Source organism: Macrosteles quadrilineatus, unplaced genomic scaffold (genome assembly GCF_028750875.1).
Source record: "Macrosteles quadrilineatus isolate MER2022 unplaced genomic scaffold, UCM_ALF_1.0 Scaffold_1__1_contigs__length_201487025, whole genome shotgun sequence".
In the NCBI taxonomy this organism is placed as follows: Eukaryota; Metazoa; Arthropoda; class Insecta; order Hemiptera; family Cicadellidae; genus Macrosteles; species Macrosteles quadrilineatus.
Window position 1 is genome coordinate 137,332,088 of NW_026542594.1, and position 14,202 is coordinate 137,346,289.

At 34.3% G+C, this 14,202-nt stretch overlaps 1 protein-coding gene across 1 annotated transcript in view; it reads left to right on the forward strand.

The window, feature by feature from the left end:
- The first annotated feature begins 775 nt into the window (after nucleotides 1-775).
- Nucleotides 776-14,202, forward strand: part of LOC128982887 (39S ribosomal protein S18a, mitochondrial) — a 41,724-nt gene continuing 28,297 nt past the window's right edge. The window contains exon 1 of the mRNA XM_054401937.1: nucleotides 776-1,050. Coding sequence (XP_054257912.1) covers nucleotides 918-1,050 — 133 coding nt within the window. The 5' untranslated portion in view covers nucleotides 776-917. The remainder of the gene's footprint in view (nucleotides 1,051-14,202) is intronic.

Sequence of the window (14,202 nt, forward strand, 5' to 3'; positions counted from 1 at the left end):
TGCAATTCTTGTTACACCACACTTCAACGGCATCTAGAGCGTCCTGAAGGGAGCTCTCATCGGCTTTGTTCCCAATCTTTGTAAATATTTTCATATCATCAGCAAATAATAGCTGGTTGACTCCTAGGCCCCTGACGATGTCATTAATGAAGGCAATAAAAAGTATTGGACCCAAGTCATATCTCTAGTGGCTAATGTCTTCTCTAGAGGCAAAACGATTACCGTAACGAAACAATGTGATTTCAGCGGCGTTCGTGGCATTGTTGGTAGCGTTTCGGGTTAGTATTCAGGAGGTCCCGGGTTCAAATCCCGCTGGCGGCACTAACTTTTTGTCAAAACATTTTTCATATCAGCAAGTTTGGTTGGTTAGGTTAGGTTATGACTGTTTAGTTTTATAATAATAAATTTTAAAATTAATTTTATAATTAATAAAAAATTATAAGTAATCATTAATTAGAATTTTATCTTGTATAGTTTTTATATTATCAGCAAGTCTGGTTGGCTAGGTTATGTTATGACAGTTTAATTTTAAAGATTAAAAATTTATTTTATAATTTTAAAACACTATTTTATAATTAAAAAGTTAATTTTATAACTAAAAAAAAAAATTAATTTAAATTTTTTCAACTTAGCAGTTCTAGCGGCGAACGCTGACACTACAAGATATGTTAGCCTTAGTCCCTCCCGTGTGCCCCAGCGGGGCACTGACAGCTGACGACAGCAGTGACAGCTGACAGTAAAACAAAACAATTTTCGTAATATAAAGGTTATGCCTTAGCTTGTTAGTTGTTTCGTTAGTGTTGGTGGTTGGTCTTGTCGTACTTCCTTCCATAGAACATACATTTTCTTACATTTATAATCGTAATAGTTTGTGTATAATATTGATTATTATACGAACTTACCGTACTTAACTGGTCATGTTTGCTATTCTACAGAGAAATTCTTTCACATGGTCATCATTAAAAACTATTGCAGATAATCTTAAAACAATTTCTGGAAATAGTAAGATCAAACCAATTTTGTTGTGTCCCAGCAACACTATAAAGACAAGTAAGTTTACATTAGTTGTTTTAATTCAAATCTTAGCCCATAGACCCTACTTTGTTGTAGGCTTGTCAGCTATTGAAAAACAGGTAGCCTAGGCCTAAGTTTACTTGCCAACATGGACTCTCCGTTTTAAGACTGGATACACTCTTAAGTGGGAATGTTAAAGCAAAAAAGTTGTGGCCTAAGTTAGTTTAGGGCAGCTGCTCTTTACTTTACGTCCTACACTCATTTGAATGAAAATATCGATCGATATATCGATAATTCGATAAGTTACCTATATTGTTTGGTTAGTTAAGTAAGGTTAACCTACCTTATTACCTTATTACCTTCTTCTTCACCAAGACCAGCAATGCCGGATAGGTTGTGTCAATTGAATTAATAAAAATAAAATAAAATACCGGTACTGACTGATACGCTTGTATCTTACTATTTACATATCGTCGGTCAATAGACATAGGGGCGTAACTTGAAAATCTGCGATTTTGAGATAAGACTACCACCGCACTAATTTGTATGCGCTCTATTCAATAGACCGACTGGCGCAACTGTATCTCAAGCCGTTCAAAAGTTAGATGAGCATCGTAACTGACATTTTCCTACATTCCAAGAGACATACAGACGGAACTGCACTTACGACCGTATGTCTCTTAACTTTAAATGTATTTAGCTACTAGGTGCAGAGTCATAAAGGCGTATCAACTTTTAATAATAATGTATTAAGCTTACTAGCTGTTGTACCCGTGCTTTGCAACGGGAAGAGGTAACAAAATAGAAACATTTTAATCTTTACACCTGTTGCATATAATAGTTATGCATATCCGCTAACGCTTTTAGAAACAAAATTCAACTTTTATGGCCTTAATAGAAACGTTTAAGTTGACTTTTAAATCTGGTAAGTAGTGGATACCACCATTTTGGTTTTGATTAAATTTAAATCTTGTGTAGGCATATGAGTAAAAATGACCAAATCTTTGAATAAAACTTTCACATACGATTTACCTTCATATCTCAAAATTACATATATTTTTATTTATAATTGACATTTTAAATTTCAATGTTGAAGTTGCATAAATACTAATTATTAAATTTAAATGGACATTTTTTTAAAAATTTCACTTTCCTTCATATTAAATCACAAATCCTTCCATCTTTAGTTCTTCTTTCTTCACTGACAATAAATCATTATTAGCAAAACTAACTCAGCTGTTATAAACTTTAGAAATATTGTTGTGCCTTATCAATACAGTCTTTTGAAATATTAAAGAAACTATAGGATATAGCCCTATCAATACTATAAAAAATTAAACACATAATTTAGCATTAAAGACAGCAGACAAAACTAATATGATTATCAAAGCGTTGATGACTAAAAAATATAATAGTAAATACAGTAGGCCTATATGTTTCATTGCATATCTGATTCTAATCTACAAAAATATCAACAAACAACTTAATATAAAAACCAGTTCTTTTAATCAGTTCCATCCATTGCCTTTAAATTTTCACACTTAACATTAAGTAAACATAGTTACAGATATTGCATTGATTTTAGAAACAAAAGAACATTGTGTATACTACTGCTAGTTTTATGATATTTTCCTTGGTTTAATTTAATCAGTGGTGTGGCAAAACACAATAATAAATTTATTAAATAAAGTAAATGTGAACTGAAAGCTATGTTAAGATAAAATAAGAGTATTTTCTATTACCATTTGATAATTAAATATAGTTACACAATTACAACAGATTTTAAAACAAAAAATCAATGACGTGGGCTACAATTTAGTTATTGATGATATTCTTTAGTTTAATTTAAGCATATGTTTAGCAAAACATAATAACTAAATTTACCTAAATATACATATAAAAAACAATGTGATGTGCAAGTTATGTTCAGTTAATCTAACACATGTTAGGCAGCTCGAATTTATTTAAAGTAGCCTCCAAATTCATACAAAATATCTATACATTGTAATTTTCAAACTGTTTCTATGAAAGCATATCAATAGCATTATTTTCATAACTTAAGACGCTTTAAAAATCCAAAGCAGAGCAATAACGGTTATAGAATCTTTTTTTATAATCATTGACAGTTTTAGAATAAATAATACATGATAAAACGTTACCGTAGATTAAAATAAACCTATCTCATAGTTATAGAAAATATTATATTTTACTGTCTGAAATTGTGAAATATGCAATTTAGCAGTTCTTCTTGTTTACATTGAAATTTCAAAGCCAATGCAAACAAACATTATTAGAGTTCTAATCGCAGCGATGGAAACCAACCAATATTTACTTTTAAAATCCTCACCTCAGAACTTTTAAAGGCAAAGGGGCAAAGCCTACAAGTATCGAAATGTGAATAGTCCTATAATGGTCCTTGATAATAGCTATATTTTTGTAAAATTTAAGCCCAGTTGGTTCAGTAGTTTTTGCACCTATTAGTAACACACATACAGACAGACTCCATTAGATTTTTATATATTAGTATAGATTAATTAAGATTGTTCACTGTGTACAAGTGTCTTTCTTATTCATTAAATTTTAACCAATTTAGTGCATAATATGTAATAACAACGTTAATTTTACAAATAAATGAAGACAGTTTATAGCTTTAAAATTATTGAGTGTAACTAGTTATTTGAATTTTCTTTTAGAGACATACAGGCGTATCTACTTTGACTTGATGTAATTAGGAAATTAATAATGAAAACAACATATTAACTAGTGTGTAAACTGATGCCCATACCCTTTGGTATCATCTGTGAAAATTTCATTGTCCTAGGTGGCTTATATCTATAATTACAACGCCAAAAGTAAGCACATGTTCTGAAACCACCTAAAAAACTGTTCTCCTGAAAAGTTGCCATTTTGCAGTTACGCCCTTATGTCTATTGACCGACGATATATGTACAACGAAACTTATGGCGGTGGATGTAGCCTCAATTTAGTTTCGGTTTAGTTTTTAAAAAACTCATCCAGGCTAAGTTTATAGAGTGGCCTTTCCACTAGCCATGCCTTCAACACTTTGTCAAACTTCCTTGTTTCAAGGTTCTTGATTACTTGGGGCAAATTGTTGTAAATCTTGAGCGCTATGGTCGGGAAAGCATTTTTAGTTTTAGAGAGCCTGCAAAAGGGAAGGTCTATTTCCTGATTATGTCTTGTTCTGTAGGTATGGACTGTATTTCTGGTCGGAAAATTTTGAATGTTGTTTTTTACATATGATGCACATAGGAGAACAAAGTAGCTGTAAACTGTTAAAATTTTGGTTTCTATAAAAAGAGGCTTGCAGTGGTCCAATCGTTTTCTAAACGTTATTATCCTATTAACCTTATCTAACTAATCAAATGATGTATCGAATTGAACAATCAGATACCGTAATCGATATTTTAATTCAAATGAGTGTAGGACGTAAAGTAAAGTGCAGCCTTTAGGACATTGTTAGTAAGGGTTTGGGTGAATTTCAAATTGAGAAAGAAAATGAAAACAGAAAAATTAAAAAATATATTAAGTTATTTTGTTAAAATGCATAAGGTAACTTACTTATTGAATTGGTGTGAACCTGGCAATAACTCAGCAATAAGTAGTGTGTGCGGTAATCATTGCGATGAGGGTGACCAAGATTACTATAATAAGTTTGTAGTGAGCTGTCACATCTATCAGCTGACAGATGTTTTAAATAGTTTTATTGAATTTTGGTTGCTAAGAAGAGAAAAATAAACAAAGAGACATTCTTCTAGGCTTTTCTAACAAAAGTGGTTCATTTTTATTTTCTCTAGACAATTAAGTTAATTGTTACGGTAATTAATTTTAAAAGTAGGATTGCATAAAAGTTACCTATGATAAATTAAACGATAATATTTAGTGGAAACCTCTAGACTTTCATTTAAAGTATTTCAATTAGGGAAATGAGGTTCTTTTCACTAAAATTTTTTGGAAGAGCAAAACCAAGATATCAGAAAACAGCTTAATGATGTCATTGGAGTTGACTCTGAATATTCAAGACAATATCATGATTCAGAAGAAGACTTTTTGGTTAATCCAATGAATCAGAAAACTCAAGAAAGAAACAATTCAGTAAATCCAAGACCGTCTGACAAAACAACTTCAATGCAATCTCCACAATTAAAATTTTCCCCATTTTTGGCGTGAGAAACCAGCACGTTGGTTCATACAGATTGAGGCAATTTTCTCTCTATGGCACATTTTTTATGAGAGCCTTCGTTTCACACACGTGAGATGACTGCTTCCGAAATAGAGGGTTTACTCTCAAACCCAAATCTGGAAAACCCTTACACGAGCCTGAAAGAAGAACTGATAAGAAGATTATCAGTCTCAGAACATATTCTCGTTATTGTTATTGATGTTTATTATTCACAATTTTTCTTGTTATTGTTATTGATGTTAATTATTTACACTGTTTCTTGTTATTGTTATTGATGCTTATTATTCACAATTTTTCTTGTTATTGTTATTGATGTTAATTATTTACACTGTTTCTTGTTATTGTTACTTTTTTCACTGTTGTAACTGTTGCAATTCACTCAAACTGTCCACCACCACCACCACCAATCTTCTTACTCATTTATTGATGTTTTCTATTGTGTTATCTTGTTGTATGTAAATCTTGTCCAATGTATTATTTTGTAAAATGGCGATTGCCGTCGGAATGAATAAATGAAATGAAATGAAATGAAACATACCGGTAAGAGGATTAAGCAGTTACTCGTAGAAGAAGAACTCGGGACAGAAACACCATCCCACTTTCTCAGAAGATTGAAATCGTTAGCTGGCAGCAGCGTTCAAGATGACTTGCTGAGGATCATCTGGATGCAGCGACTTCCTACCCATATTCAAGGCATCATGCAAACCCAGTTAGGCGCTGGGGTCAGTACCGAATCATTGGCCGTTACAGCAGACAAGATTCAGGAGGTTCAACCTTTGAGTTCACCTGCAATAAGCTGTGATGCTATTTTGTCAAACCGAGGTAAGCCAACGATACCTTTTCTCAGACCCCACATAATCACAACAATCTCAATCAAGGAGGAGGTTTCGAGTTAATTTTGGAGAAACTTTCAATGCTGGAGGAGAAAGTTAACTGTCTTTCAGATGACTTGATGACATATAAAGTAAGTTGAGATCACAAAGTCAAAGCCAGTCCAGCATAGTAACTCACCCCACAATGACATCTACTGCTGGTATCATAACCGTTATGGATCACGTGCCACCAAATGCGTGACTCCTTGCTCTTACTCTTCTACAAAAACGAACTAGGCAAATAGATGCGGTGTCGACTGGTTGTCATTTGCCTAGACGCCAAACTCATGAATCGCCCGGAGTTGACAGCAACCACAGCAACAGGTTACAAGTAATTTATAACAATTCAGGCTATAAGTTTTTGATAGACACAGGTTCAGACGTAAGTTCTATACCACTAAATTTAGTCAAAAGACCCTTAAAACCATCCGGGATAGAACTCAGAGCTGCAAATAACTCTGAAATACCCACTTATGGTAGTTTATGTCTCAGCTTAAATAATGGTCTACGAAGAACTCTAGTCTGGAATTTCATTATAGCTAAAGTAAGCACTCCAAACATTGGCTCTGACTTCCTAGCTCACTATTCTTTATTACCTGATTGTAGTAACGGTTTCTTAATTGACAACATTACACAATTAAAATGTCAGTTCATGAATACTCAGCAATTTAGTACTAAATTAATTACCGTACTTCCGACCCATTAAACTGTTCTAATTCAAATTCTTTATTAAGCATGTAGACATAGTTACAATGTATATGCCAAGTCAAAATTACAAAATGGCAACTAAATAAAACAATCCCTCTAAAAACTAATTATACATTTTCAAACTTATCAGTTAAAAAGGCATTTACTGAGTAATACATTTTTTCAATTAACAAACATTTCAACCTCCTCCTAAATACTACATAATCTTGAACGGATCTTAAACTTGGTGGGAGATTGTTGAAAAGAACTAGGCCTATTGCTGAAAAAATGTGCTGGAGTGTGGCGGGATATTCATAATGCATCTGGGCTTACTTCTTGTTCCATAAGTGTGAGATGGAAGAAATTGACTAGGGTGGCGAGGACTATAGGAACGTAGAATCTGCACTTTAATGATTACCGATAACTTACACTGTAAAATCGAAGTTAATAGCCCAATTCACATTTATTGATTGATTATATGCCATTTTTAAGTAAATATTACCCTACCTTCACAACCCACACTTAGAAGGGTAATTACGGAATGAGGACATGGTTTTAAATAGTAATGTAAATGCTATCATCAGGAGACAAATTACACCAAATAATATTCTGTATTTCAAATATCTGTTGGAAAATGATACCTGGAATTTTATGACAATCTCAAGCAAGTCTGCAGATTTTTATTTTGACTGTTTCCTAGAACGTTTGTTGTATCTATTTAATTTAAGCCTTCCTCTAGTCGAAGTTAAAAAGGAGCGAGTTGAAAAGCCGTCAAAAATAAAGTGGTTCACTCCAGAGCTGGAATGCTTGAAAAACTATATACTTGTCCTGCGTGATACATACAACTCGGACAAATGTGTTCAGACACTTGACTTATTGAAAATACTTCGTCGCAGATACAGAACATCTCTTAAAGAAGCAAAGAAGCTGGCGAATGAAAAATATATCATGAATGCCCCCAACAGATGTAAGGCGGCCTGGACAATTATCAACAAGGCAGCAGGCAAGACACACTACAGCAAGCTGGTTTCCAGTATATCTCCCAACGACTTCAATGATTTCTTCGTGACATCGGTTGAAGAGGTCTGTGCCAGGGTGAAATCGTCCGTGGAGACTTCCTTGCAGTTTGTTAAGAGTGTTGGTGCTACAAATGCAAAATGTATTTTTTCCAAAGTGACGTGCTAGGATTAAATATGTTCAACAAGCTGCCAAATGTCTGCCAAAACATGTCTGTAACTGTTTTTAGTAAAAAGCTCCATAAATGGCTTTTAAACAACCCTTTTAAAAGTCCATTAATACATTACAGTCCATTAATGTTAGTGAATTTTTTTATACTTGCCCACATGAGACTGATTTTATGTAATTTTACTAAATGTTGTGTATGCATGGTATTGTAAATGTTTTTTCTATGTAGGCCTACATGTCAGATGTGTTTTTAAATTTTACATTTTCTTATTGTTAGACCGTGAGAAGTCTTGTAAATAAAATGTGACGATGTCTATTGCTAATTTGTAATGTGCTGAATGACGGAATAAATGCCTTATTAATGCCTTAATGCCTTACGTTAATTTAAGTAGGTTATATATGTAATATTTAATTAAAATTAATTAACATTAACTTAGTAAACACCTCTATGTAGGTCAGACATATTTAATCTGGATCTGGACTGGATTATGAAAATTGAAGAAGGAATTCATTTGGTTTTTGTTCACTTAACCAAGTGGCTTAGCTTAGGTTTTGACCATGTAACCGTTAACTTATATCCCATTATGATAATAGTGTAGTGGCATTTTTATAAAATGAATAAAAAACAAATTGACACTATTCTAACCTAACATAACCCAACCAAACTTCTCGAACAGCTTAAAATTGTGTTTTAAATAAGTTAGAAGACATGTGAGGTAGGTAGGTTGGTTGTTATGTGGATTCGTGACTGTATTAAGTCCTTTGAAGGACAGCTACGCATTTTCAAAATTATTATTTATCGTGTTTGTAGTAGGAACTTTTAACAAAGTATTTTTTGCACCATTGTTTTCAGGTAAAAATCTAGTTTCTAATGATATATAAATTACAATAGTACTCTTGGTCACCCTCATTGAGGACACATTAACGGACATGACAGTATCAATACCTGGGGGATATGTTACGGGGGGTAAAGTCAGCAATACAGAAGTAGTGTGCGCGCCTTATAAAATCTATTGCTGGCCGTTTTGTGGAAAATAACGGCCGCGTAGGTTATTACCGATAATGTCACCGGATAGAGGACACATTAACGAACATGACAGTATCAATATTATGTACTTGGGGGATAAGTTAAGGGGGGTAAAGTCAGCAATAAGTAGTGCGCGCGCCTTATAAAATCTATTGGTGTTGTCAAAATATTTTGGGCGTTGTGTGTCGGCCCGTCGCATTGGCGATCGGCGATCGGCGTTACGCACGGGCCTCGGTACATTGCCGTTGGTCGGTTTTCGAGTTTCTGTCAGTCGTGGGCTGTGGTCGTTCATGTTCCTCACCGTTCCTCGATGTTGTGGTTTCGACCACTTTGTTTTCGGGTTGTGTGGCAGCCTTGTTAGTCGATGTAGTCTCTACTTAATTGATGTCGGCTTTGCCTTGTGATTTTTCGCGTTTCCGTCACTTGTTGGTACTGTTACCTGATGTTCCCCGGTGTTAGTTTTTGTGTTTGGATGTTGTTCGGATGTCGTGGTCTCGGCCATCGGGTTGTAGGCTACGTGCGTCTGCCTTGTCAGGATTTTTTTTTTTGGCATTGGCGTCGGTACATTTGGTAGGGTGCTCGCTGGTCAAATTGCCCGTCGGGGTTAGGCCTAGGCCTGAGTGATTTTTTAAATCGGGCTTGTGTTCTTTTTTCGGATTGCCGTGAGCAAAGTTGCGTTTTTATCACTCGTAGGTACTCTCTTCGTTTTTACGCAGGTCATTGTTTGCGTGAATCATTGCTCTTCAGTTGTCGTAGTTTCGTCCATCGTTTTTTCGGCGTCATACGGGTGTACGGTTCGTCCGGTTATTTTTTAGTCAATTAGTGTTGGGGCGGCACCTTCGGTAGGGTATCCAACTTTCGGAACTTTCTGTTGTTGGCTGTGGTTCATTCGGGAGGGTGGTCGTTCGCCGTCTGTTGTGTGGGTTCCCACAATTTTCTCGAACTTTGGTACCCTGCCCTGTTGTCCGGCTGTGGTCGTTCCGTGATATAAAATCCTAACTTATCTCCCAGGTACATAATTGATACTCATGTCCATTAATGTGTCCTCTATCAAGTGACATTATTGGTAATATGCTATGCGGCCGTATTTTTCCGCAAAACGGCCAGCAATAGATTTTTTGCCAGGTTCACATAAGTCTTTTCTGACCCAATTATAAACAAAGTGTTACATTATACTTACATTGCTAACCATAGCAGAGCTTCAATTATTTCTTTCAAGTTTTTCTATTTTTTATGAATATTTGTCTTATCAACATCAGGTCGGCTAAAGTCTAACGACTAAGGTCGCTAACGTTTTTAAAAGTCTGAAAATATAGTAAATTCCATTGAAAATTGAAAACAATGTTTATAAATACCTAGTTAGGTACCGGTACCTATTTATAAACTTGTTAAATTTTTTCCTGAATAATGCATCTATCATATAATTAAAATTAACATTATTTATCATATCGATGGTTTAGTTCACAAATGTTGCAAGGCACACTTGGCCAACTTTCGGGAAATGACAAAAGAAGATTTATAAGATTTTCAACTCAAAATATGACTTGTTTTATTTTGCATTAAAGGGAATAATTTTTGATAAACATTATTTAGTTAACTAGCTGTGTACCCGTTCTACGCACGGGGATCTTATAGTATCAGTTGAAACCTTCTTATATTAAGAACAGTAGTTGGTTTGCATATTTTCAGATATGCTGGCCAAACTATTTATTATACATAACTTCATTTTATGTCGTTTGTTGTTGTTCCGGATCGGTATGACAGTCAATGAAGGGCTAAATTACCTGTGTCCGCCGGTCGATCCTAATGTATCCTATTACAGGAGATGCATTTCGGCGAAATTAAATCGCCATCATCAGTCCTAATATAAGGTCTTGAGCTTCCCCATTAGGTGCATCTTGGAGTTTTTGAAACACATACACGAACTGTACACTTATACACATAACGAATAAAACATAAATACACGGTAGGCCTACTTTTATTTTTACTATGGACAAGTAGACGCGCGTCGGTCGTGTGCCGAGTCTTGACTGAAAACGCTCATTTAAAAAATGTAAGTTTCCCAGCAATATACAACACTGATTCAAGGTCTATTTCCCGGTTATCAAAACTCAAGAACAATTTTATGCACAAAGAATCTCTATTTTCATTTACTGTTACCCTACAAATTATTGCACTTGCGATTAATTAAATCCGTTATGTATGGAAAAACGTTTTTAATCTTAATTGGTTTGGATTTGCTTTCAAAACGTGATCGGAAATGGTTGCGGTATTTGTAAACAACATTCAATGTAAACCTATCAGTGACAGCTAGAAGAAATAATCTTGATTTGAACAGCTGTTCGTTATTTCATAGAAGAATATGTGCTAAACATTGGGAGAAAACTTTACAAAAATCGCACAAAATTGGGTTTTTAAACGTCCGTAATTTTATTTACAAAGTGGTGACGCCATATTTTAATGGCTAAAGACAATCTCGCCAATCCAGTGAATGCATTAAAATGATTTGGAACTTGATAGGTACTCTCGTTTTTCAGGAGTAGGCCGCGTAAAATGGCTCTTGGGTCGTAACAGACTGGAAGACAGACAGAAATTTAGATGAGACTTGTTTCGGTTTCTCTAATGTATAACACGTAAAAATAACCTAAAAGTTTATGATTCTGAGCAATGTACAGACAAAACTCTAATTTTATTTATATAGATAATCGCGAAATAGGTAAATTTTTACAATTTGGATACTTTAATAATTTCAGATGAGATGGACATAGTACACATCTAAATACATTAAGGCGCTCTACCTCAGCTCGGAAATCTCAGAACGATGTTTGAAGTGTCCGCCAGACTGCGCCGTGTCGGTGCAACCCAGTTGGAGGGGAAGTGGTGGGAGGAGCTAGGAGGTTCGCGAGTTGACCACTACGCTAGGCAGCGCCCTGCGGAGCTCCCGACGCACACACGCGCAAGCGCAACCGGGTTCTTATTCGCGCGTCCGCGTATCTTTTGCTTCTGCTCAACCTCCATCATGCCCTGCCACATGCCACCGACACTCACTGGCAGCAACGTGACGTTCGCTATCACTCCCATAAGCTTATACAGTAAAAAGTAAAACATTCCTAAATATTGAGTCTTGTTTGTCATTATTGAATTTAAAAAAATACTTTAGTTGTACTTTGTAAAGTATTACTACATTAAATTATAGTAATCTTAAGAGTTTTTTTAATCAGCTGTTATATTTATTTATTTTCTTTTGTTGATGCTTAAGATTTTCATTTTTATTTAACTCTATTCCAACTGTAGCTACACCGTAATGGGCACAGAATCAGTCGGTATCTCACACATTCTTGGGGATTATAATTATGCAATTAATGTTTACAAAAAAGGCAATGGTGATATGAAAATTTCATTTTTAAAGTATCTTTTATCACATAAAGAAAGAATCCACTCATTTATTTTTCATCGTTCATTATTAAAACCAATCATTTTTAAATTATTAAACCCAAGTAAGGTTGTGTGGTTAACAAATAAAGCAATCTAAATACAGTACAAGTATTTAACAAAAAAACATGAATCGAAAAACAAAATTTAAATGCCATTTTATTTTCACCCCCGTTCACCTAGTGACAAGGATTAGGAAAGTTTTATTTTTTATAAGAAAAACAAAAGGGCGGAGCAAATACATAGGCCTACGGATAATATACTTTAGAAAGTAGTTTATGAAATTAGTTTTGAAAATGGATAAATCGAACACAATTATTTAAATAACTTGGTTTTATTACGTTTAAAATCCATCCCTTATTGGGAGTCCACGAGGGTATCGAGGGTCGACGAGTTCGGGTAATATACACTTGGTATAAAAAGTTGTTAGTCTTTCCTCCATTTGTTTTGCCCAAAACTCATCATCCCTCACAATCTTCTCCACGGATATTCCTTTCGGGGTCCACATAACAAACAAGCAGAATTGCTTGTTTGTAATACGAAGTTGCCTTTGCACTTGAAAATGGTATGTAGTTGTGGTTTTTTTTTCAATTTGAGGTCTCCCTCCTCATCCAGTGTACAACATTTTATCTTCTTTTGTTTCACAGCTTCAGCTGGCGTAAGGTCTTTGGCGGCAGCTGGACATTTTACCTGCAACGCAAATATAAAACATTGTGAAACTCCCAGATTAGAATCACCCAAAATACCTGACTGTAAACAACCTGACTATAAATCATACAATATTATGTGTGTGGATTAAGAGAAAAACATGCATTACTGAATTAATTTAAAACCTTTAAGTCGCATTAAGGAATAAATTAGACCAATTATTTAAATATGTCCGTTATTCTGTCTTGTCAGAAAATCACATTTTATAAATTATTGTTAAAGTTCAGATGTATTTTTACATATTTCTTTAATTCTTGAGGTTATTGGAAGAATAGTATATATAGAAATTAGATATCTGGGTATAATTAATTACCATCGTTTTTATGTTGTGTGACCTTTACAAATGTTGACAACTGCAGAAGTGTGGACCATATAAACATATATGAATCGTCATAAAGATAAGGAGCAATTGTCCTCGAAACATGTTGGCGTAAAATTACTTCTTGATGTATTCAGGCTCTATTACGTCTGTCATAGCTTTTTAATATTATTTCATGTTACGATACTAAATTATTATCAGTGTCATGTCGTCAAGACAATGTGTATGGTAAGTAAAAATTAATTCATTGAAAATAGGTTATTGAAAAAAAGGTTATTGATTTTGGAAGTATATTAACCTCTACTAAAAACTTGTTGTCTACAATTCCGTCAGGTGAGGCAGCTAGAAATGGCATAGTTTTGTCCACAAAAAGGCCGCACTCTTCGACCTTGACAGCAATAAGTTCTTCAAGCTCTGATATAGCATTTTTCTCATTTTCCAATCCGTACCTATAACATTCCTTGCAATATAAGTTTCTAATTTTATAAAATATAACAAAGTTATTACATACAATTGAGAAAGGACCCTAAATTACAATACAACGATCCCTCTCAATAACAAGGTAATTTAAAATGGTTGTCATAGCCTTTATGAAATGCCCCCTTATAACCCATGAAGAACTAAATGTATAGTGTAATACATTTCTAACGATGTCAGTAGTATAGTGAACAATCCAAACATTTACGATGTTATTAAACATCTTTTATTTTATTGGAGTTAGGCCAATCATTCATAATTATTAATTGGTCATAATAAG